The sequence below is a fragment of the Aotus nancymaae genome, unplaced genomic scaffold (assembly GCF_030222135.1).
Source record: "Aotus nancymaae isolate 86718 unplaced genomic scaffold, 86718_ANA_hifiasm-v0.15.2.pri h1tg000046l, whole genome shotgun sequence".
NCBI lineage: Eukaryota > Metazoa > Chordata > Mammalia > Primates > Aotidae > Aotus > Aotus nancymaae.
The window spans coordinates 3,357,703-3,383,304 of record NW_026988460.1 but is presented as its reverse complement, the minus strand read 5'-3'; the positions used below and the strand labels follow the sequence as shown (position 1 = coordinate 3,383,304).

Below are 25,602 nucleotides of genomic sequence, written 5' to 3'. Positions count from 1 at the left end.
CAGGAAAAATATAGTAGTTTCCTCTGGGATGGAGACCTGTCTTCCATAGAATAATGTTGTGTGCATTGCTTGAACTTGTATGGGCATTATTTTTGCAATATATTGACTAGCCTGTGGTCTTTGTTCTTTTCTTCTTTTAAATCCAAATTACTCCCATATAATAAATCTGTTTCTGGCCAAGCCTGTTGATTAACTCAACTAAAGCCATTTATAAGCTGAGCACATCTCATATAAAATAAGTGATACAATGAGTCTAGAGGTTTGCTTGCCAGCCCTGGCCCTGACACCACTCTTCCTGTTTTGTCCCCGCAGATGACAGAAGGCAGGCACTGCCAGGTGCACCTCCTGGATGATAGGAGACTGGAGCTGCTGGTTCAGGTAGGTGTTGTCCTAGTGGGTATTACTCAAATAGGTGTTGCCCACACAGGGACAGCTCATCCTCATTCCCTCTCTGAGCCTCATAGGCTGTACTCAGCCTTCTCCCTTATCTTTGCCTCAAAGCCAGTGACTCAGAGTTGATCAAGGGGAAAAAAGCATCTTTGAAGTCAGAAAACCTGGTCCATATGTAAGGATAATTATAGCCTGGTGACATGGATTCAGAGGCACTTGGGTTCCAATCTCAGCCTGACACTTAATAGCTCTGTGACCCTGGGGAATTGACTTTACTTCTCTGAACCTCTTGTTGGTAAATTGGGAAGCGTAGTATTTCCTGAAAGGATTATTGTGAGGTGGGACTCTGCATTCTGCCACTGTCCAGCTACATGGCATTGTGCAAGTGAAATACCCAGTTTCATCAACTGGGAACTGCCTAGGCTTCCCAGCAGAATTATGGTTAAAAATCAAGCTAGATTATATATGCGAGTAAAATCTCTTTGTAAAATATATGGCACTATATAAGTGATTGTGTGTGTGTGTGTGTGTGTGTATACATATATATATATATTTTTTTTTTTTTTTTTTTTTTGAGATGTAGTCTCGCTTTGTTGCCCAGGCTGAAGTGCAGTGGCACAATCTCAGCTCACTGCAACCTCTGCCTCCTGGGTTCAAGCAATTCTTCTACCTCAATCTCTCGAGTAGCTGGGACTACAGGCCCCCACCATCTCACCCGGGTAATTTTTATATTTTTAGTAGAGATTGGGTTTCACCATGTTGGCCAGGCTGGTCTAGAACTCCTGTCCTCAAGTGATCCACCCACCTCGGCCTCCCAAAATGCTGAGATTACAGGCGTGAGCCACCGCACCCAGCCAAACAATGATATTTTAATTGTTGATGCTTCTATTTCTATTCACCCAACACTCTGGACCAAGAGTCTTTCAAAATTGTGAAAGTCCCTGCGGACAAGCCACACCTACAGCTAGCCTAGAATTTTCTCCTCTAACCAAACCTAAATTCTTTTCTCTTCCAAGGCCTGTCCCTAGCCCACTATACTTAGGCTTCAATTTGAGTGAAATAGTACAGTCAACAGTAGCTTCGCCAAAGTAGACCTTTAGTCTAGATGTCTGCCTGTTTCTGTCTTTTTTTTTTTTCCTTTAAATCATGTCCATTTTTTTTTCCCCAACAGCCATTGTAATATACCCTAAACTGTTTGGCTCAAAGTTCAAAAAGAATCCATCCAGAGTTCCTCCTGCAAGCATTCCCCTTTTCTTCCCCAGTCCCTCCAAATCCAGCATCAATTATCACTCCAGGCATTCTGGCTGATTCCAAACCCATATTTCTTCTCACCAGATCCAGAGCTTCCCAAAAGCATATAGATTATATCCTTCTTCTCACTAGGTGCTTGTTACTGTTGATGATGATGTATGCAATGGATACAATATCTCCATCTTCGGAAAGAAAATTTTAGGCTTTAGAAGGGGACAGACTAGGTTCAAATCCCTGCCCTTACTAACAGTGTAACATCAAGTAAGGTGCTTAATCACTCTGGGCCCTCGTTGACTCATTTATAAAATGGAAATAAAAAGCCGTACCTCATAGCTCATTATAAGGATTAAATGACAATATATATAAGTTCAGCATAATAAATGGAAACTATTTATTATTAGTAGTATTAGTATTATTTTCATCAGTAGCCCCACAGCTTTGAGTCTGGACTTCTTCAACTGGCCACCAACAAGCAAAATGATTCCTCCAGTCTTTTATATGTCACAGATAACCAAGCAGCAAGCTGTTTAATATTCTTTGTCTTGGGCATTAGCACCACATTACATATAAAAGAGTATTTTTTTCCAAAACAACATCTTAGTAAGTGCACCTTAGAGGGAAAATATAAGGCACTTGAGTGAATTGCAAATACATGAAAATGATGGTCTCATTGATATTTCTATTCCCATCTCTTCTCCTTCCAACTATTCGTAAAGAATTGTTGGCCTGGCTTGGTGGCTCATGACTGTAATCCCAGCACTTTGAGAGACTGAGGCGGGTGGATCACCTGAGGTCAGGAGTTCGAGACCAGCCTGACCAACAAGGTGAAACCCTGTCTCTACTAAAAATACAAAATGTAGCCAGGCGTGGTGGTGGGCACCTGGAGTCCCAACTACTTGGGAGGCTGAGAAACGAGAATTGTTTGAACCCAGGAGGCAGAGGTTGCAGTGAGCCGAGATTATGCCATTGCACTCCAGCCTAGGCAATGGAGTGAGACTTCATCTCAGGAAAAAAAAAAGAATTGTCTATAGTACATCAACCTAATCCACAAACAGGGGCAGGTAATAGAAAACAAACAAACAAACAAAAGCTGCTTTAAACTATTTAGGGCAGAGGAAGGTAGTAGTAGTAAGAGAAGGACCACATTGCTTCTAACCAGATTTTTATTTTGACAGCCCAAACTTTTAGCAAGAGAGTTGCTGGACCTCGTGGCTTCACATTTCAACCTGAAAGAAAAGGAGTATTTTGGAATAACGTTCATAGATGACACGTAAGTCTTTTAATAGTTTCAGTTTCTTTACCTTTTGTGTGGGCTACCTACTTGCTGTCATCCATAAGTAACAAGAAAGGAAATAAGTCCTCCAGGAATTAGAACATGTCCTGCTTAAAGGTTTTTTAATATGCAATTTGTCCCCTAGGACTATTGCAAAGGAAGAAGCAAAGGAATATTGACCATTTTAGTACTCAAAACATTGTTTTAGAAATTTGGCTGGACGCAGTGGCTCATGCCTATAATCCCAGCACTTTGGGAGGCTGAGGCAGACGGATCACGAGGTCAGGAGTTCAAGGCCAGTCTGACAAATATGGTGAAACTCCTTCTCTACTAAAAATAATGGTGGTGCGCACCTATAGTGCCAGCTACTCAGGAGGCTGAGGCAGGAGAATCACTTGAACCCAAGAGGCGGAGGTTGCAGTGGGTAAAGATCACGCTACTGCACTCAAGCCTGGGTGACAGAGAGAGACTCCATTTCAAAAAAAAAAAAAAGGAAATTTGTAGTAATGAGTTTGTTATTCCTGATTATAGTGTATATTCACATGTCTTTGAATGTGGTTGTGCTTGCTAATTTAGCTTATGTATCAGTGATAGAAATACTAGACATTTACTCACATCTTGAAACTGAGTGGATGTGTTGATGTTGGTGACAAGAGAGCTTAAAGGTAAATTTGTGGCCCACCCAAAAAACATGTATATAGTTTAATATGGAGTGAACTTTTAAACTGCCACTTAGGTCTGTCTTATGTTGCCTTCTCAACTGTCTTTTTTTTTTTTTTGCTTTTTATGCTAAGTTGTTGAATATTATATACATTTGTCAACAATATATATGCTCCCTGAAAGAAGGCAGGTAAATAAAAATAAATTCATGAGAATTTAAAGCCCTATGTAAGCAAATGTGTTTGGACTTACTAGCTCTTTTCTCTTTCTCTCTCCGTGTGTCTGTGTGTGTGTGTGTGTGTGTGTGTGTGTGTCTGTCTGTCTGTCTGCCTGTCTTTTTTATGGCAGCCCAATTTGCCTACATTATATGCAGCCAGATACATTATCAGAGGAATCCTTCCTCTTTCTGCACATAATTTCCAAAGAGCTCCTTAAATATTAAAATGTAAGAAGATATGTTCCAGACATAAAATATGTTGGCCAGCCATGCAGCATTCTTTTCATAATGCTGGCAATTTAGATGTTTTTTTCAGTTCTTCAGTTTAATCAGGTGGAAAATCATCTCAAGAAGGAGTTAATTTACTTTTAACACCTTGTGACTTCCCATTATTCCTGGCCTGGGTGGGCTGTGAGCCTAGGACCTCCAGGATATGCCAGTAGGCTCAGGATTTGGGCTTGGCAAAAACCAGGCAGCTGAACTGTCAAGAGAAGTAGAAAAACCTGAAAACTTTGATTCTGGATTGAGGATGTTTCCCAAAGAGGGTTCAACAAGGCAGAAGAGAGTACACTGGATATCTCTCACCTCACTCTGAATCACTCAACAGCTGCCATTTGAGAGGCTCTGTATGACATGTCCTCTGCTGGATGAAATGGGAAATGCCGATGCCCACTGACAACAAGTTCATGCTGGAAAGCCAGCACCAGCTCATGTGAATCAGTGATTGAACATACACACAAATAGGCTGAATCCGAATGTGGATGAAATCATAGCAAACAGTATAAGACGTAAAGCCATAAATATACAATGGCTAGGTTATATGGCATGAACTGTAATTATAGTACTATAAGCACTATAATTTAGGCAGAGGTCATGTAGAGTAGAGGTTAAGAACATGAATATTGGAGTCATTTATTCAATGAAAAATATTAACTGGGTGTGATAGTTCACACTTGTAATCCCAGCATTTTAGAGGGCCAAGGCAGGCGGATCCCTTGAGTCCAGGAGTTTCAGAGATGCCTAGGCAACATAGGGAGACCTCATCTCTACAAAAAAAATTAAAAAGTTAGCCAGGCATGGTGACACACATCTGTAGTCCCAGCTACTTGGGAGGCTGAGGTGGGAGGAAAACTTGAGCCCAGGAGGTCAAGGCTAGCAGTGAGCTATGATGATGGCGCTACTGCAGTCCAGACTGGGTGACAGAGTATGATCTTGTCTCAAAAAAAAAAAAAAAAAAATATATATATATATATATATATACACATTAAGAATGGCTCACACCTGTAATCTCAGCACTTTGGGAGACCAAGGGTGGGAGTATTGTGTGAGGCCAGGAGTTCAAGACCAGCCTAGGCAACATAGTGAGATCCCATCTCTACCAACACACACACACACACACACACACACACACACACACACACACACAAAAAAAAAAAAAAAAACAAATAAAAAATCAGCTAGGTGTGGTGATATACAAACTCTAGTCCTAGCCACTCAGGAGGCTGAGGCCGGGGTGGGAGGATTACTTGAACCTAGGAGTTCAGTGCTACAGTGAGCTTATGATTATGCCACTGCACTCCAGCCTAGGCAATACAGCAAGACCTCATCTCTAAAAATAAAAAATAAAATATTTTTTGAATGCTCACTCAATGCCAGGTGTTGTTCTAGATCACAAGGATTCAGCTAGGAGTAACACAGACAAGGCCCCTGCTTTTATGGAGCTCATATTGCAATGGTGTAGTCCAGCATAAAAAGTAAACAGATAGATCAAAGAAGTATCAGCAATTACAAGTGCATTGAAGAACATAAAAGGCCATGACCAAGAAAACCTGGGATCAGTTTTAGACAGGGTGGGCTAGGACAGTATCTAGGAGATGACATATAATGAAAAGCAAGAGCCAGTTCTGCAAAAGTCTGGGGAGGCATTACAAAAAAAAGCCAGTGCAAAAGTCCTGAGATGGGGCTGAGCATGACTTTTGTGATTTGTTTTTTTTTTTTTTTTTTTTTTTGAGAAAGAAAAAACAAGGCTGGGCACAATGGCTCATACCCGTAATCCCAGCACTTTGGGAGGCTGAGACAGTCAGCTCACTTAAGGCCAGGAATTCCAGACCAGCGTGGGCAACATGGTGAAACCCCATCTCTAGTAAAAATACAAACAAAAAAATTAAAGGGGTATGGTGGTTCACTGGAGTCCGAGCTCCTCGGGAGGCTTAGGTGGGAGGATTGCTTGAGGCCAGGAGGTGGAGGTTTCAGTGAACGGTGATCTCACCACTGCACTCCAGCCCGAGCGACAGAGTGAGAACCGGTCCCAAACAAAAATAAAGCCAGTGTGATGAGAGTACAGAGATTAAAAGGGAAAGTGGTACAGGATGAGGGTTGAGAGGGAGGTAGGAGCAGGTATCAGAGAATCTTGATAGCTAGCTGTGTGACCTTAGACCAGCTACTTAACATCTGACACTCAAGTTTTCTCATCTGTGTGCTGGACATAATAGTATCTTATACAAGTGCTGGGCACGGTGGCTCACGCCTGTAATCCCAGCACTTTGGGAGGCCGAGGCGGGTGGATCACGAGGTCAAGAGATCAAGACCATCCTGGTCAACATGGTGAAACCCCATCTCTACTAAAAATACAGAAAATTAGCTGGGCATGGTGGCGCGTGCCTGTAATCCCAGCTACTCAGGAGGCTGAAGCAGGAGAATTGCCTGAACCCAGGAGGTGGAGGTTGCAGTGAACCGAGATCACGCCATTGCACTCCAGTCTGGGTAACAAGAGCGAAACTCTGCCTCAAAAAAAAAAATAAAATAAATAGTATCTTATATAGTATGTACTACATAGGGCACCTATAAATAGGGTACTAGTATTCAATACTATTAAATCAGGTAAGGTATGCAGAGCATATAGCACAGGCCCACAGTAAAAGGGAGCTATCAGCCGGGTGTGTCGGCTAATGCCTGTAATCCCAGCACTTTGGGAGGCTGAGGTAGGTGGATCACTTAAGCCCAGGAGTTCGACCCCAGCCTGAGCAACATGGTGAAGCCCAGTCTCTACCAAAAACACAAAAATAAGCTGGGCATGGTGGTGGGCACTTGTAATCCCAGCTACTTGGGAGGCTGAGGCAAGAGAATCCAGCCTGGCAACAGAGCAATACCCTGTCTCAAAAAAAAAAAAAGGTGAGGGGAGCTGTCATCCAATGTGTTGCAATAAGAAAGTGTTGAGGAAACTGAAGGAGGACTGGAGTAGGCGTCACACACACAGGAGTAACTAAAATTGGATCTTGCAGGTCAGGTAGACTTTAAATAGATGGGAGGGGTGGTGGGAGGTGACATTCTGGGCATGAGTTATTTTATGGGCAAATGCATGAACATGGCAGTGAACAAGGTGAATTTGCCCAAGGGTGAAGACATTGGCCTGATCATGGGGACAAGATCATGGGCGAGCCTTGTTAGTCACACAGATGGAGGAGGCACACCCAGGCCATGGAAGGATGTTAGACGGAGGAGGAATGTGGCTTATGACTGCAGTGTCAGAGGTCCCTCGGGCTGCAAGGTTTGTGGCAGACTCGAAAAGAGGGTCCTGTCCACATGGAAGGCTTTGGGAAAAGCTCCAAGTTCAGTTGAACATAAACCAGACAGTGCATAAGTCAGGGGTTCAGACTGTAAGACCTTCTCTTCAGAAAAAAACACTAATAATAGGCTGGGTGCAGTGGCTCACGCCTGTAATCTCCAAACTTTAGAGGCCAAGGCAGGTGGAATCACCTGAGGTCATGAGTTCAAGACCGGCCTGGGCAACATGGCAAAACCCTATCTGTACTAAAAATACAAAAATTAGCCTGGCATGGTGGCAGGCACCTATAATCCCAGCTACTCAGGCAGCTGAGGCATGAGGGTCACTTGAACCCGGGAGGTGGAGGTTGCAGTGAGCCGAAATTGTGCCATTGCACTTCATTCTGGGCAACAAAGGGAGACTCTGTCTCAAAGAAAAGAAAAGGAATAATAGGAATGACTTCCTTCAATGATTTGGGCCACCCTCCTCGTTGTGCCCTGAGATTTTTCTCAAAACTACACTGGGAGAAGAATGCTCACACAGCCCTTTTCCCAGTTATCACCTTTGGCTGATCAAAAGGAGATAACTATAGTTATAATCTTTCCCCAAGAACCCCAGCTCCAAAGTGTCCTCTGTGTACTCCCCTGCAAGTGACGGCAGAGTCTCTTTTTGAATTATGACCAGTTCGGGGAGGCACCTCCTGGCTCTAGCTGTGTTTATTTTCAGAAGAAGTATGAGTGGGGCTGTTGAAGGGGTGGAAATTGGCCATTTCCACCTTTCTGGGGAGCGGGCCTGGAAAATTGCTTATGTCTAAGGGTGTCTCCTTGGAATGTCTTGGTCATAAGCCTAGTTCTTTTTCTTTGTCTGGTAAATATTTTTGGAAAGCATTTTCTTTCAGCACTCCCTCCTCCCTCTTTTCACCCCCGGAAAACCACTGAGTGAGAGCCCTCCCAGGATGCCCTCTGAGTTGCATTTTCCAGCCTAGATGCCACGTGCATCTTTTGCCTTTGGTGAACTTTAAATAGAAGAACACAAAGCTGAAAGGAACATTTTGCCAATGAAAGTAGCTACTGTCTACAACTCATCCACAGACCAAGAGGAGAAATAGACAGCAGTTACGTAATAAAAGCAGTGATGATGACCAACCAGAACAGATTCAAGGTCACGTTACCAGGAGAGTGATAGAGTTCCTGAGATTACACGTGTTAGTGCCTTCGGCAGCTCTGTGTGCAGAGTGAGTCTTTTACCCCTAGAGGGCAGTCACGGCCCTCCTGAGGCACCAGCCCTTCAGGTCACCATAATGGTTCCCATCTCTTTGCTAAATAAGCTTTGTTTACCAAGAAATAACAAATAGCCTTTACAACACGACTGTGACTTTTGATCACTGTCCCTTCCAATGGGATGGCAACGATGGACCTTCTACTGTATAATTCTAGCCAAAAATAAAACTTCCTTTGTGGTTGGTCTGCACGCCTGATAGGGATACATATGACCATCTTTTTAAGATATTGGTTAGATCTGTTATATTTGCTGATGGGAAAACTTGACAAAAGCAAGTTATAAGCAATAAGTAACCTTGATTATATTACAGTGATAGAATTTTGAGGCTTTAAAAAAATTCTTCTAGACTTTTTTCTATTGATGAGATTGTGGGTAGATTTTTTAAATCTACTTTGTAATTTAACCTTTTAAAAAACTATTTCATATTATGTATACATGAATATCTTCTTTAAGGTCATGGTTGAGTCCAGTCCCTTTTGACTACCTTCCCACTGTAACTGTAGTTTCTTCCACAGAGGTAACCAATACTACTAGCAAGTTGCTGTATAACTCTCCAGAAACATATCCTAAAATGTTCATTAATATTTAATAGTGTTTTGAGTGTGCTTCTGTGGTTAACATAAGTGGCTTACGCTGTATATATTTTTGTACAATTTGCTTCATTCATTCATAAACACCGTTCTATGCAAGTTCATACAAATATACATTATGCCTTCTACTTATTTTTAGAGACAGGGTCTTGCTCTGTTGCCCAGGCTAGAGTGTAGTGGCGTGATCATAGCTCACTGCAGCCTTGGACTCCTGGGCTCCAGCGCTCCTCCTGCCTCAGCCTCCTGAAATGCTGAGATTATAGTGTGAGTCACCACATCTAGCCCATTATGCTTTTAAAATGATATAGCTTTCCTAAGAAAACTTTTGAGACCTGATACTATAAAATATGTTATGTATTTGAAGACACACATTTGAATGTCTGTGAAATTGGGATGTGTCTTTAAATCAGTGGCACTCTAAACTTGATGAAATATAGTGTAAGACTTTTCTAATGTCAGTCCCCATCTTATTTTTTTTTGTTTTGTTTCACACACAAATGCAGTAGCTCTAAGAACTTCCCCTTGTGTTACTTATATCAGCTTATTTATCTTAGTAATATTCCCACAAGGAAAGCTGGGAACAGGTATAAGAAGCCTCGTCTTGTAGATATGGAAACAAAGACACACTCTTTCCAGTGTTCAACTTGATAGGTATCAGAGACTGAGTCAGAAGTTATTATAAAAGCTCATTCAATCTTATGGTCTCATTTTCTCCAGTACTGAAGGTCCTGGGTACTTTTATGTACAAGCCCACTTAAAAAAAAAAAAGGAAGGAAGGAAATTCTGGACTCAAATATTCAGTGCCAGCTCTAGCACTTTCCTCACTGACTTATTGTAAAATATAGCTTTAATGTATAAAGAGTTCCAATTTGATTAGCACAGAGTCATTTCTCAATAGAGACTAGCTATTGTTACTCTTCCTACTAATATTATTAATTATGCCAACTTTTTCTGTCTACTTATAATGAATACAGCTTAGATTTTTCTGATTTTGTTTTCTAATTTTTTACTCAAGGACCAAAATAGGTTTGAAAATGTCTTCCAGTTCATTATAGATTTTATTAATTTTGACATGCTATCCCACCACCATCAGCATGTTCTTAGGTTGAATTTTATGTAAGCAAGTAAATGAGGGTCTATGCCCTCTGGGAATTTACAACCTAAAATGGATGGACTAGTTGGACAGCATCAGAAAAGGCATGTAAACAGTTCTGAGCCCGTGTCATCAATCCTTTTGATCACTCAGGGGTCAAAATCTAGAGAGAGCTGTTTATACACATGAAATTGGTGAGGCTCTTGAATAAATAAACAAGTACATGCTTAAATCTTAGTAAGTCCATAAGGTACACACAGAAGTAGCACTCAGAGAGTATTCAGCTGTGTACTTTTTTTCTTTTTTTAGAGACAAGTTCTCCCTCTGTTGTCCAGACTGGGCTGCAGTGGCGCAATCATAGCTCACTGCAGCCTCAAACTCCTGGGCTAGAGCAAGCCTCCGGCCTCAGCCAGTCCTCCCACCCCAGCCTCCTAAAGTGCCGGGATTAGAGGCATGAGCCACTGTGCCTAGCACCAACCCCATACTTTTTAAAGAGCTGTGGTGTTGTTAAGTGTCTGGTTTTGTTTTTGCTTTTGCTTTTGTTTTGAGACAGGGTCTCATTCTGTTGCCCAGGCTGGAATGCAGGCACGACCATGCCTCACTGCAGCCTTGATTTCCCTGGGCCCAAGTGATCCTCCCCCTTCAGTTTCCTTAGTAGCTGGAACAGGCACGCACCACCACACTAGGCTAATTTTTTCTGTATTCTTTGTAGAAATTGGGTTTCACCATGTTGCCCGGGCTGGTCTCAAATTCCTGGGCTCAAGCAATCTGCCTGCCTTGGCCTCCCAAGTGCTAGGATTACAAGTGCTAGACATGAGCCACCACATCCAGCCTGTGTGTTTTATTTCATTGAACCACAAGTTTTCTCCTTCTTGATTATCTAAAATATTTCATATTTCATAAAAGTTTAGGATTAACATATGGCCTAGCTTTTTACCTCCAAAGTCAACTAGTGTTATCAGATTTTTGTTTTTCCTCTCAGATTTTTATAATATACACATGCACATATGTAGGTTTGTTCTTTTTATAAATAAAAAAATGGCCAACCAGGCATAGTGGCTCACACCTGTAATCCCAGCACTTTGGGAGGCTGAGGCAGGCAGATCAGGAGGTCAAAAGATCGAGACCATCCTGGCCAACATGGTGAAACCCCGTCTCTACTAAAAATACAAAAAAATTAACTGAGCATGGTAGCGTGTACCTGTAATCCCAGTTACTTTGGAGAATGAGGCAGGAGAATCACTTGAACCCAGGAAGTGAAGGTTGCAGTGAGCCGAGATTGTACCACTGCATTCTAGCCTGGTGACAGAGTGAGACTCTGTCTCAAAAAAAAAAAAAAAAAAAAAGGCCACATACTTATTGTTATGTATCACCTTGCTTTTTCATTTAATATTGTACCTTGGAAATTGTTCCAAATAAGTTTATAAATAGGCTCTCTGGCTTTTTTTTTTTAAGACAGGCTCTGATTATGTTGCTGAGGCTGGAGTACAGTGGCTGTTCACAGCCATGATCATGGCACACTGCAGCCTCGAACTCCTAGGCTCAAGTGATCCTCCTGCCTCAGCCTCCTGAATAACTGGGACTACATGTATGCACACCACACCCCTGTTCGTCAGCCTATTTTATGGCTGCATTGTATTTTGCCATAGTTTTAAGTAATTTTTTAACAATATCCTATTGGACATTGAGGTTATTTCTACCCTTTTTGCTACTTCAAACGATGCTACAGTGAGTGGTTTCATATATGGATTGTTTCTCACATGTGCAAGTTTACCTTGATATACTTCTGGAAATGGAAATCCTGGTTCAGAGGCCAGTGCTTTCATAGTTTTGAAAGAAATTGCAGAGTTGGTCTCATTACCAGTTGTAACATGTGCTCCTACCATCGGTGTATGAGAGCAACTGTTTCCTCACAGCTTTGCCAGCACTGTGTGGTGTTGAACTTTTCTGACTTTTTGTTAATCCTTTTTCTTTGCTTTGCTCTCACAGAGGTCAGCAGAACTGGCTACAATTAGATCACCGAGTTCTTGATCATGATTTGCCCAAGAAACCAGGTGCAACCATTTTGTACTTTGCTGTGAGGTATGTAACCACAGACCCAGTTAGCATCCCTCTTTTTTTGCTGTTATTATTGTTTGTGTGTGTGTGTGTTTGTGTGTGTGTTTGTGTGTGTGTGTGTGTGTGTGTTTCTGTTTTTTACATTTCTGGTGATTAGAGATAGTAAATAAAAAGAGACCTATCAAAACATTATGATGTGAAAGAGATTCTCTGCTGTCTTGGTCTAGGGACCAAGTTACCATAGATACTGTAGAGCTGTTTTCTTTGAAGATGAAGGATAGAATTGCCTCCTTTATTCCTCAAAGCCTCTTAGATCAGTTTAAAGCTGAAAAGCATGGGTAATATATTTTAATACATAAGCCTGTTTCTCACTCAACCTATTTTTAAGAATTTTATTATTTGAAATATGACAGACATTTGCTATTACATTTTACGTAGCAATAATGTTTTCTGCAGACTTGGAAATAATTGAATTTTATACAATTTCATGCCTTAATTTGAATAGAGGACAAAATGCAAACAAACGTTCAAAGAAAGAATTAGCAGTACAGGGATCTGAATTCCATTCACATGCAGAGAGACTGCTGAAAATAATACAGAGTCCACGACTTGTTCTCTGAGGTCTGCTTGGGCAAGTCACTTAACCCTATCCTGAAATGGGTGCATTCAACTAAATCAGCAATTTCTCAAATCCATGTCATGATGGTGCAATCTTAATTCACTCCAACCTCGGCTTCCCGGGCTCAAGCAATCAGTCTCTCAATAGCTGGGACTACAGGCATGCACCACCATGCCCAGCTAATTTTTTGTATTTTTTGTAGAGATGAGGTTTTGCCATGTTATCCAGGCTGGCCTTGAGCTCCTGGGCTCAAGCATCCACCTGCCTCGGCCTCCCAAAGTGCTGAGATTACAGGCATGAGCCACCGCGCCTGATAATGTTAATTTTGGGAAGATGAAAATGTACTTTGTTTTATACGTTGAAGGTGTAGTTTTCATGCTTTTTGAGGGGAGGGGTTTTTTTACTGATTACCTGGCAAAATTCTGTCGCATTTTGCAAATGCCTTTTATTTTAATTGAGCCTGTTCAGTTCTGTTGAAATTCAAAAGTATGAGAATATGAACGAATATGTTTAAAAAAAGCTTTTTTGGCCAGGCACAGTGACTCATACCTATAATCCCAATACTTTGGGAGTCTGAGGTGGGAGATTCACTTGGGTCCAGGAGTTTGAAGCCAGCCTGGGCAACATATGAGACCCCATCTCTACAAAATATTTTAAAAATTAAGTGGGTATGGAGGTGGGCGCCTGTGGTCCTCACTACTCAGGAGGCTGAGGTAGGAGGATCGCTTGAGCCCAGGAGGTCAAGTCTTCAGTGAGCCTTGATCGTGCCACTACACTCCAGCCTGAGTGACAGAGACCCTGTCTCAAAACAAAACAGAAAGATCTTATTTGTATTAATCAATGGGGTTGTGGAGATATGCTGTTCTGTACTCAGCAAATGAAATGTTGGTCACCTCCAATTTCTTTCTTGCTTTTGGGGCTGGAATCTGGTTTAGAATATGATTTCTTTAATTAAATACAAGTAACATAACAAGAAGTAACTTAATTGCCAGAAGTAATTATGTTTTTGAAACCCAGGAAGGAGGTAGCATAGTAGTGATTTGTCCAGGAACATACCTGGTATGAAAGAGTACACAGAAATCCTAAAAAAAAAAAAAACAAAAAGCTGAGTTTCCTGGAAAGAGGGTGATATGAATACTTGTGTTCATGGCAATGGGGAAAAAAGAAACAGAACTAGCAAGCAAGAGGTTAAACAGCATATTAGTACTTAAGCAGAAGTCAGAGAATAGCAAAGTTTTAATCTTGTATTATATAGGGAAAATGTCTCAACACAAATAAAACATACTTTTCCCAAGAGAATTATGTTATCACTATAAACATTTCAAATTACATGAATGTATGGAATGAAAAATAAAAATTACTCTTCACCACCTCCAAGCTTCACCTCCACCCCTAAGTTTGCTCCCCTTCTTAGAAAAATAGGATAAGTTGTTTGGTGACTTAATTTTTTTTTTCTTTGCAACTTAGAGAGCTTTCCTTGGGCATACAAAAATCTATTTCTTTAAGCATTTAGGCTATTTCTAGTTGTTTATATTAAAATTTAGGTAGTATCTGGCCAGGCACGGTGGTTCACACCTATAATCCCAGCACTTCAGAAGGCCGAGGTGGGCGGATCACTTGAAATCAGGAGTTTGAGACCAGCCTGGCCAACATGGAGAAACCTCATCTCTACTAAAAATACAAAAAAATCGCCGGGCGTGGTGGCAGGGGCCTGTAATCCCAGCTGCTCTAGAGGCTGAGGCAGGAGAATCACTTGAACCTGGGAGGCGGAGGTTGCAGTGAGCCAAGATTGTGCTACTGCACTCCAGCCTGGGGGATAGAGTGAGACTCCGTCGCAAAAACAAAAAAACTAGGTTTCAGCTAACATCCTTGCACTTTCATCTTTTGTGCACGTGGTGTAGTGTTTCCGTAGTGTTAACTACTCAATGAAAGCATTATGCCTTCAGAAAATCTAACAGGTACCATCTAGGTAGTAACCAGATTTATGCAGATTCTTTGACAGCTAATATCTGGTCTGTTTTGGGTCACAGAATATCAAAGGAGAAGCCCTGTCTCGCTTTCTGTACAGTCATTCATAGGCACTCTATCTTCTCCAAGCAGGTTCCTGAAATTCCAGAGTGACCTGCTGCTTGTTCATCAGTTTCAGCACTTACTTGGAGCGTTATCTCAAGAGTGCCCCATAATCACTTGGCATTACTTTCCCCTAACTACTTGCATGTTTAAAACCCTTATCAAGTTTTTAATTATTCACTTAGTTCTTCCTCCCAACAGTATAGTGAGATCATAATATTCTTTGTTATTATTCCAATTAAGTAGTTGTTGTTACTCTAATTTGATTGAAGAAATGATGAAAAGCACACACCAAAGAATTTCATGAACTGACCGAGGTCACTGTGGAAGGTAGCTAGTTCCGTGGAGGTCTTAGAAATGCAGTTGTCTCGTGCTCCAATGAAGTCTCTAGCCTCCTATTTGGAGGAAACAGAACTGTTGGTAATACTTCCATCCCAGTAGACACCATCAACGAATCTCCAGGTTGCCTGTGTTGACTGAAGAATAGAGAGCCGAAGAGAGCATTTGGTTCCATCTTGATGTTGGCTCATTTTAGGAGACCCTGGAAGTGGAGGGGACCTCTTTTGAGATTGGGGTCGTCACCTCTTGCGTCAGCATGGTACTGCTGCATGCACCGGAACATGGAGCACAGAAGCCCCTCACTCATGGACATCGAGGTGTGTGGTCACCAAGTAGTTAATGCACAATGAGAAAGAACTCCCTGTAGTGATAGCACATTAAAGCATGAGTACCACTGTTATTTTCAATGCAAACGATTAGAAATATCCTAATGCCAACAGTGAAGATAGGTTCAGTAGGTTATGGCACTTTCATAGTAAACAATGAATCACTTTAACAAAAGAGGTTAGATGAAAAAGCACATTGCAATTCAGAGCTTCTTCAGATAGGAGAGGCAGGGCATGTCTGAATCATCTTGGGAAATTTTTCAAACTACACAGTTACTCTCCTCCAACTCCACATTCCTGACCCAGATTCTGCTATAGTGCCATGGAGGGAGGGGTGCACTGCTAAGCCCTTCTCCACTCCTCCTCTTATAAATCATAACTTTAATAAGTCACGGTTATCAGGGATGTTGTCATGTATCTCACCTCTCTTGCATCTTAGAAGATAAGATACATTATATCTGAAAAAAATATATAGGGAATGAGTATACTTCTGTAAAACATAGATTACTATTTATGCCATGATAAGTTCAAGTGATCACATTAAGTTTTTTTGAAGTTGGCATGTTTTATAAACAAATATAGATCTATAAATACTGAGAAAATTCCTGGAAAGAGCTACACCAAGCTGTGAAGACCCATTTCTTCCTTCCTTCATTTATTATGTATTGGAGTTTTGCTACACTGTACTCTGCCCCATCCTAGGTCTGAGGACCCAATAGTGAAAAGGCAAAAGTCTCTACCATCATAGTCAGCTACACATTAACAAATGCATTCATTATATAGTAACAGTCTGTTCATTCATCTGATAAATAGTTGCTGAGTTCCTGCTATGTGTCTGGCCCTATACTAGATGCTGGGAATATAGCAGTGGTAGAAGAAAATGACAAAATCTAGGCGGGTGCAGTGGCTCACGCCTGTAATCCCAGCACTTTGGGAGGCCGAGGTCAAGAGATCAAGACCAGCCTGGCCAACATGGTGAAACCCTGTCTCTACTAAAAATACAAAACTTAACTGAGTATGATGGCACGTGCCTGTAATCCCAGCTACTTGGGAGGCTGAGGCAGGAGAATCACTTGAACCCAGGAGGAGGAGGTTGCTGTGAGCAGAGATCGGGCCACTGCACTCCAGCCTGGCGACAGAGCAAGACTCCATCTCAAAAACAAGAAAAAAAGAAAAGAAAAGAAAAAAAAAGTCTAAATCCTGCAGCCATAAAGCCTAAGTCTAATGGAAAGAGATGGCATTAGGTAGAGTAAACCTGCAAAGTAGCTTATGTGAGGGGTTATGGAGAAAACACCATTAGAGAGGAGGAAAAGAGGGTATTATTAGCAAAGCCAGGGCTGCAATTCTAAATACAGTGGTCAGGGAAAGCCTCACAAAGAAGGTGGCATTGGGCAAAGGCATACAGGAGATGAGACAGGGACCCAGGCCCATCTCTGGAGAAGTTTCTTCCAGACCAGGGGAACAGCAGGTGCACAGACAGGTTGGCAAGAGCATGCCTCTGGAAGGAAGTCGTGTATCTAGAGAGAACCTATAATAGGGAGATGAGTAGAAGATGGCATGGGGTTGGCCTGTAGAGCATTCAGGCCTGTGGGTTTTGAGCTCGAGAGCATAACCAATTACCATTTTAAACAGACTCACTCTGGCTGCTGTGTTGAGGACAGGCTGGAACGGGGCAGGAGAGCACGGCAAGACCAGTTAGGAAGCTGTTGCAATGGTCCAGGCCAGAGATGTGTAGGGTGGACCAGACTGAGTCTCACTCACTCCACATTCACTGGAGATGGTGCAAGTTTGTTGTGAGAATTAAAGAGAGAACAGGGGATACAAAGTGATTTTGCAAAACATTATGCAAATGTAAGAAAATATTATTTTTTAAATTATAGCATTTATGAAAAAGAAAAATTCCATGAGGTCTTGCTCTCAAGAAGTTTTCTCTCTACTGAAATGTAACATAAACTCTGCAGCAGGCACTAGGCTATTTGACATGTATTATCTCATTTACTCCTGAGCTAAACCCTGAGGTCTTACAGATTTGAGGGGTTAATAAATATCTGGTTTATATCCCCCAGGATAGAGGGAGCAGCTCAGAAACATATGCAGCTTCTACAAAGAGAAAATAAAACATGTAAAGCAAAGGCACATAGTCCCTTTATGACTTCAAGAATAAACCTTTGTCTTCTTTTTTCCAGTTATAAAATCTCAAAGAGGCGTGCTAAATATGTGTGTGACCTCTGTGTGTAGAGATGCATCATAATTTATTTAGGTACCATAACTATTTAACCAGTTCTCTATTTCCATGGGAGTCCAAACTCCCCTAGGCTTCTGGGGGACTTCCCCAGGCTGGGGGTTGTTATCTGGCTGCCATAAATTATATGCCGCAAACATATGGGCCTCTTTGGTAATGCAGCCCAGATGTGAACATTTGAAAGACTTGACAGTGAGGAGCAAGCAAGCATTTAAATAGGAGTGCAGGGACTTGGTGTGACCTCACCAGAAAAGCTCGTATTCCCTCAGAGGAGGGTGACCTAAGGTGGCTCAGGCTGGTACCACCCTGTTGCAGTCAAAGCCGGGATCTTGGCATCTTTTATCCCCCTTATTCTTTTGAATGCATCTTGCCTTTTTTTTTTTTCTTTTTCATTTGGTCTTCTCTCTTCTTCTCCCTGCTTTTCCTCTTCCTCTTTCCAAGTCACTTTTCCTGGGTTCTAGGACTGCACGTGACCACTCAGGGGTACCCTAAAGCATTGTCTGCCACACTCAGGGCTGAGAAGAACCCCCTGCATTTTTGGGGAAGTGTAGAAGGAAACCTGGAGACAGACTGCTGCTTCTGGGTGAAAACTGCTGCAAACATGGAGCCCTTCAATCAAGACTGTTAACTGCCGTCTAAACCGCTCCTGGCCTGGTCTTTGGAACATTAAATCTTTAGAAAGAGTTTAGCTCAAGGAAGCATCATGACTACAAACCATGAGTCCTCATTACACCCGATTTTTTTGAAAAGCCAAATGCACATGACACATAAAGACAGGCTGTTATAAAGGGCAAGACTGGTTGATATGGAAAGATGCTTGCAATATATTCTAGGTGAAAGAATTAGACCACAAAAAGTCCATGCAATATGATAACACTTTTTGTAAAAATATTTTATAAAACATCTGTAGAGATAGAAACTAAGTTTAAAATGCTTGTCTATATTTTTCCCTACAACGAACATATGACTTGAGCCAATTTTTTTTAAATGCAAGTATGAAAACAGATAAGAGGAAGAAAAGATAAAATGTTCGTGACCAGATGAGCATGAGTTTGTTTAAAGCCATCAGAGGGTAGGTGATTTACAATAACGAGGGGACAGGAAAGTTCATCTTTTCATGGAGGAATGTGATTTAAAGGCCCAGAGAAACAACTGATTCCTCCTACTTAGGCTGAGCCGAGGCTACTTGAGGGAGGTGTGTGAGTCAGCCAGAGGTCTTTGCCCATCCATCACACTCCCATCCGAATGCGCAATACCCCAAACATGAGCACTACAAGGGCCGGTTGCCCCAGTATCACCCATGACCCCCTAACTGGCCCAGCCTATTCTGAACTTCTAGGCAGGTGGTTCATGGCCTTCATCTTTGAGGATCCAACATCCTAATTCAGACAAGAGTTCAAGAAAGACACAGAATCCGCTGAAGCACATGCTCGATCCTGATTCCAGTTTCTTACAGGATTCTGTTTCTCGGTGTACTCTGTGGGCAAATACCAGAAGTTATTTTTAGGAATTTGCTCACTCCCCTCTCAAATCTTTCAGTCCTATATTTTGGTGGGTGTGCCTGTGTGTCCACAGTTTTAAGGAACAGGTGGGCCATGAATACTTACAGAATGTGTGTGTCTGTCTGTGTGTGTGTGTGTCTCAAGCCAATGAAGAGGCAACATTAAAAGTAAAGAAATTGTATTGTGAAAGACAAAAAAAGCTGTGGAGCACAGAAATTAGAAGCTTGGCTTTTAGTGCAGGGTTCCACTGTAGCAGCACTATTGGCACTGAGGACCAGGCTATTCTTTGTTGTAGGGGGCTAAGCTGTGCTATAGGATCTTTAGCAGCATCCCTGGTCTCCACCTACTGACATCAATAATGCTCCCAGGCCGGGCACTGTGGCTCACGCCTGTAATCCCAGCAGTTTGGGAGGCCAAGGCAGTTGTATCGCTTGAGTCCAGTCCAGCCTGGGCAACATGACGAAACTCTGTCTCTACAAAAAATACAAAAATTAGCCTCGCATGGTGGTGCATGCCTGTAGTCACAGCTACTTGGGAGGCTGAGGCAGGAGGATGGTTTGAGCCTGGGAGGTTGACGCTGCAGTGAGCTCTGATCAGGCCACTGCACTCTAGCCTGGGGAAGCAGAGCAAGACTGTCTCAAAATAATAATAACAATAACACTCCCCCAGTGCTGACGATCAAATAATGTCTTCAGCATTGGTAATACCCCCACCCAAATATGGAGAACAGAGCTTTAGCATCATCGTTAGGTTCATAGTCCAGCTCTTCCACTTACTCGATATATAGCTTCTGGCACCCTCTTGGGCCTGTTTTATCATCAATATAATGGAGTTGGTGGTAGCACCCACCTACTTTGGGGGTTATTGGAGGACTACAAGTGCTAGCAGGTAATGTAGACCCTCTATAAATGTTAACCTCTATAATATGTTAACATATATTTTTATGTTATAAATAACAGCCTGTCTCAACCATGTGTGCAGTGGGTGAAACATTCTATCATGTTTCTGTCACAGCCTTTGAATATGAAAGCTCTGGGATTGTCTGGCTTGGATCTGACCCATTCCCCTTTGCACTGGGTAGAGGATCTTATCATTTATCTTCATTATTCACCGTGCCCAGATGTTACCTTCCCATTCAACCTTCCTCCCCTGCCTCCTCTCCCCACTCCCTCTCAAAGCATCTGTCCCTGCTTTCCTGTGGGGGACTAGAGCAGGCTGTTGTAAAGCAGAGAGGCAAGCACTGGGAATTCACCTGCCCCTGATACTTCAGGTTGCCTAGGGGAGAAGACTCCCTCTTCTTTCTGGCAGGTCACAGCAAGGACCTGACTCTCTTGGGCCTCCAGCCCTTCTGGATAACTCAGGAAGAGTTACATTGTGGGAAAGGAGCAAGAGGGCAGGTTCCTACAGGCTTACCAGGAGGCCCTTCTGGTTCTAGCCATGTCTGGAAATTCAGAAATGAGGAAGAGCATTCCTGGCAGAGGAGCACATTGTAGAAGCAAACAGTGCTTCCCCTGGGAATTCTCCAAGACTGTTCTCCTCCCACAGATGAAAGGGAACATATTGGACTGCCATAAGCACTGCATAATAGCTTGCAGAAAGTGATGTGTTTGGAGAAAGTAAAATATACTTAAATTACACTTCAGCCTTCAGCATGCATTATAAAGTGAGATATGACTACCTCGCAGGGACATTACAAGCAGTAAACAGAGATCTCCCTGCTCAGAATGTGGATGAGATCTGATAGAAATCTGTCTAGGCGTGTGGCTGCAGTTAAGTGCCTGAGATTACTCATGGTGACTAAATGAAACCCAGGATGAGGTGTTTTGATTTAGCCCTCGATGGACGCCGGTCACAAACTCAGTATTGTTCAGAATGCAAAATGATGGAGGAGTTCTTGCCCAATTCACCTTCTTTGAAGATACCACTCAGACCTTGTAAAGGCCCTAGAAAGCAAAGAAACCGTGCTCAGTTGAGGAAGAAAAGTCAAAACTGGTTAGAAGAGCATTCGTTTCACACTATTTTCTTATTTTGTATTAAAACAGACACTTTTGTAGCATTTGTTTCTTTGAGGGAAAAAACTTAGGAAAGATACTTTGAATTTTTTTTTTTTTTTTTGAGACAGAGTCTCACTTTGTCTCCCAGGCTGTAGTGCACTGGTGTGATTACAGCTCACTGCAACCTCCTCCTCCTGGGTTCAAGCGATTCTCCTGCCTCAGCCTCCTGGGTAGCTGGGACTACAGGCATGTGCCACCACACCCAGCTTATTTTTGCATTTTTAGTAGAGATGGGTTTTCACCAATGGTAGCCAGGCTGGTCTCAAACTCCTGGCCTCAAGTCGTCCGCCTGCCTTGGCCTCCTCAAGTGTTGGGATTACTGGTGTGAGCCACCGTGCCTGGTCAGATACTTGGAATTTTTATTCTGGTTGTTACAGTTAAAGCTTTAAAGAAGTTCCCAACTAAGTCAGTGCCTTTTATTACAGTCCTATCAGTAGAGCGATAATAATATTCTAATAATCACCGCCACTCACTGGCTGCTAAACTACATGCTACCTGCTATGTTAAGCACGTTTCAAACCCTCTCATTTCTCCAGTGTGTAGGGCAAGAGAGGTCAGAGGCACTGAGAGTGGAGCAGCTGCCGCAAGGCCCCAAGACTGATCAGCACTGAAGCTAGGATTCAAACTAATGTCTCTCCCACTCCCTAGTGTTGACTTGTGACCACTAGGAATAAATGCCACAAGACGAAAATACTGGCCACGTAGACTTAAGTGACTCTTCAAAGGACAGCCAACTTCCAAACAACTGGATGTTGTGCTCTTTGACATCCATGTGTTGCCATCTGGGTGGCAGCGCTGTGACTTCCAGCCGTCTTTGTCACGTCATTGTGGTGTGATGTTCTGTCATCACTAATGAGTGGTTAAGCCACCCAAGAAAGGAAAAAAATGCTAATGGGAGCAGCCCCAAAAGCACCGACAAAAACTTTCTGAGCAAATTCTTTTCTCAAGAAATTACACTTGCGAAGCTGAGGTTTGTCTCTAAAGTGTGTGCCTATTCAGAATGTCTGGGTTCATTCTGAAGCTGAAAAATTAACGGTGGGCTTCAACTTAACAAAACCTTAGTGAAATCGCTCACAGTGATCACACAAAAAGGAAACAGTATCCTTTTGCAAAAAGAGCTAAAGGAAAGGGTCTTTATTTTATGAATGTGGGATAGTCCATTTCATATCACTAAGAAGCCCTGAGGCCAAGGCGGGTAGATCACAGATGATGAGGTCAGGAGTTTGAGACCAGCCTGACCAACATGGCGAAACTCCCATCTCTACTAAAAATACAAAAATTAGCTGGGTGTGGTGGTGCAGCCTATAATCCCAGCTACTCAGGAGGCTGAGGCAGGAGAATCACTTGAGCCCAGGAGGCACAGGTTGCAGTGAGCCGAGATTGCACCATTATACTCCAGCCTGGGTGACAGGGTGAGACTCTGTCTCAAAAAAAAAAAAAAGAAAAAAAAGAAACCCTAGATTTGGTTTTCAGTTCATGGTGTGTGTCGATAGGTGTGCCTGAAAAGCCATTTTCCCCAAAGCTCATATGTACTTTTTATACACTCCATAAATATAAAGTCATTACAATGGCCCCCTTGAGGGAGAGAGGGGATCATGGATTCAGAGAGCTGGTAATCAGATGCCTAAGCAGGAGACATCAGGGCTGACTGCCAGAAAGTAGTGGGAAATAAGATAGGGACCTGTTTACTGGAACTAGGATGTAGTCAGAGACTTGGGCTCCAAAAACAAGGTGAACCCAGTTTCTAGTACAAAGGTATCTGTTCTGAGTTGGATGTGCCACAAACCGATGTGGCGCCAAGCTACCTCGCAACCTGCATGTGGTTTCTCCAGTGCTCAAAGACTAGCAAGAGGATCGGTTTGGCTAATATGCTGTCCGCCTGGAGTGCCCTTCCTACCTTTGTTACCTGGTGAACTCATGCATTCTTTAAGACTCAGCTCAACTGTCCCCTCTCCTGTGGCGCTTAGTCCTATGGATTTCAATTTGGCAGCATTTTCTCCTTGATTTATAAGCTGAGTTCATTGCATCAGGCTGGTGGACCCCCACAGCATTCTGTACATGCTATATTTCATTTTGATTGTTATTGTAGGAAAGCATTATATCATATTGGCTTGGAATATGAACATAGAAGTCTAACAGACCTCAGTTTGAGTCATGGCTCCACTACTTGCTAGCTGTATGGCTTAGAAAAGATGACTTGACATCTCTGTATCTCAGCTTTCTCTTCTGTAAAGTGGGCACATAATTTGCTGTCTACTGTATCTGGTTGTACCAAAGATGAAAAATAAAAAAGATTCCTGTAGAGCACTCTGTATTATCCCTAGCACAGAAGCAGCCCTCTATTAACGGGTTCTTTAGTTGCCAGCAACAGAACCACTTGTGGCTAAGAAACAAAATAGAGAGAAAACTGAACTCATAAAGCCTCAGAAAAGACAAGGATCAGGACTTCTGCAGGGATCTAGGGAGCAGAAACTAAGGGACAATTTCATCAGAGTGCTGTTAGCAGAATACATAGGCTCCAACCATCTTTGATCTTTAGGTCATTCTAATCACATTTATTCACAAGAGTGAAAGAAGCTGACTGGCCTAGCTTGGGTCACCTACCCATACCCCGTTGAGGGAGTTCTAGTTGAGTAGAAAAAAATGTGCCCTGGTGTCCCGCAAGCAGGTCTCACTCATCTGATCAGCATCACTCTTTTATATCCAGCGGTGATCCTTATGACTTTTGCATATGTGACCGCTGCCGTAGGCCAGTGCAGCTTTACTTTTTTTATTTTTTTTTTTTGAGACAGAATTTTGCTTTTGTTGCCCAGGCTGGAGTGCAATGGCATGATCTCAGTTCACTGCAACCTCCGCCTCCTGGGTTCAAGCAATTCTCCTACCTCAGCCTCCCCAGGAACTGGGATTACAAGCATGCACCACCACACCTAGCTAATTTTTTATTTTTAGTAGAGATGGGGTTTCTCCATGATGATCAGCCTGGTCTCGAACTCCCAACCTCAGGTGATCCACCCACCTCAGCCTCCCAAAGTGCTGGGCTTATAGGCATGAGCCACCATGCCTGGCCAGCTTTACTTATTAAATGTCACAATCACAGAACCCTTTTTTAAAAAGTTTTGGAAACAATGAGAAAATTCAAGTGAAGACTACATTTTAAATATTAAGAAATTATTTTGAGCTTTGCTAGTGTGAACATTCATTGACCCTGTGTTTTTAATACAGTCTTCATTAGAGATATCTATTGAAGTAATCAAAAGTGAAGGAAAAAAAAGAATCTTACAAACTTCGAGGAGAAAGCAAACATTGAGTTCTACTAATCTGACCTAGGATTTGTTTAGGGCAGGGAGATCTCTTCCTCTGGAAAAGCCTTCCCCTTCTGAGACTACTCTAACTTTTAAAATGATGTTTTATACGTTAATCCACAATCCTTCAACTTATGTCTTTTGCCATGGTTTTGCTTATTGAAGCAACAGAGAACACACATACCTCTGTATATGTTTACATTTTGGTGAAAATGTCACACTTGTCTTGTTTCTCTGCCTATTTTTTACATGGTTGAGATGTCCACAGTTACTAAGGGTTCAGCTTTATGCTGGGTGCTGGTTGAGTGAACTGGGAGCAGCAGCCCAGAAAGAAGTGTTGGTTAAGAGCATCGTCCAGAGTCAAAGTCATTGTCCCAGACCAAGACCTAGCCTCACCACATAGGCAGATCTCTAAAACTCAGAGTCTGCATTTGTGAAATCAGGGTCATCATAGGTCCCTCCCCAAGGTGGTTGTGATAATTAAATGAGAGAACAATCGGAAAGCACTTAGCACATTGCCAGGCACCTTAGTAAGAGCTCAGTTAGCTGGGATCCTGCTGCCACCCTTTATTTAGGCTGCCCACTGGAAGCCTGCTCATATTATCTTCATTGATAGGGATACAAATACATGGGAAAGCCAAGAAAGCAGGAAAGAAAGCACACCACCTAATTGAACTGGAAAGTTCTTGGAGATGCCGAGAAACTTGTGTAACATGGGTCATCTTAGCTCTGTAGCAGCAGCCAATCTCTGTTGTGCCTCACTTTAGTGTCTGCCATCACAATGACTTGGC

At 42.4% G+C, this 25,602-nt stretch overlaps 1 protein-coding gene across 4 annotated transcripts in view; it reads left to right on the top strand.

Moving 5' to 3' along the window:
* FRMD4B (FERM domain containing 4B) overlaps positions 1-25,602 on the top strand; it is a 354,838-nt gene that overhangs the window by 217,305 nt on the left and 111,931 nt on the right. For all 4 annotated transcript variants that reach the window (XM_012473977.2, XM_012473989.2, XM_012473974.2 and 1 more), the window contains 3 exons: positions 313-378; positions 2,817-2,911; positions 12,289-12,381. In XM_012473977.2, coding sequence (XP_012329400.1) covers positions 313-378; positions 2,817-2,911; positions 12,289-12,381 — 254 coding nt within the window. The remainder of the gene's footprint in view (positions 1-312; positions 379-2,816; positions 2,912-12,288; positions 12,382-25,602) is intronic.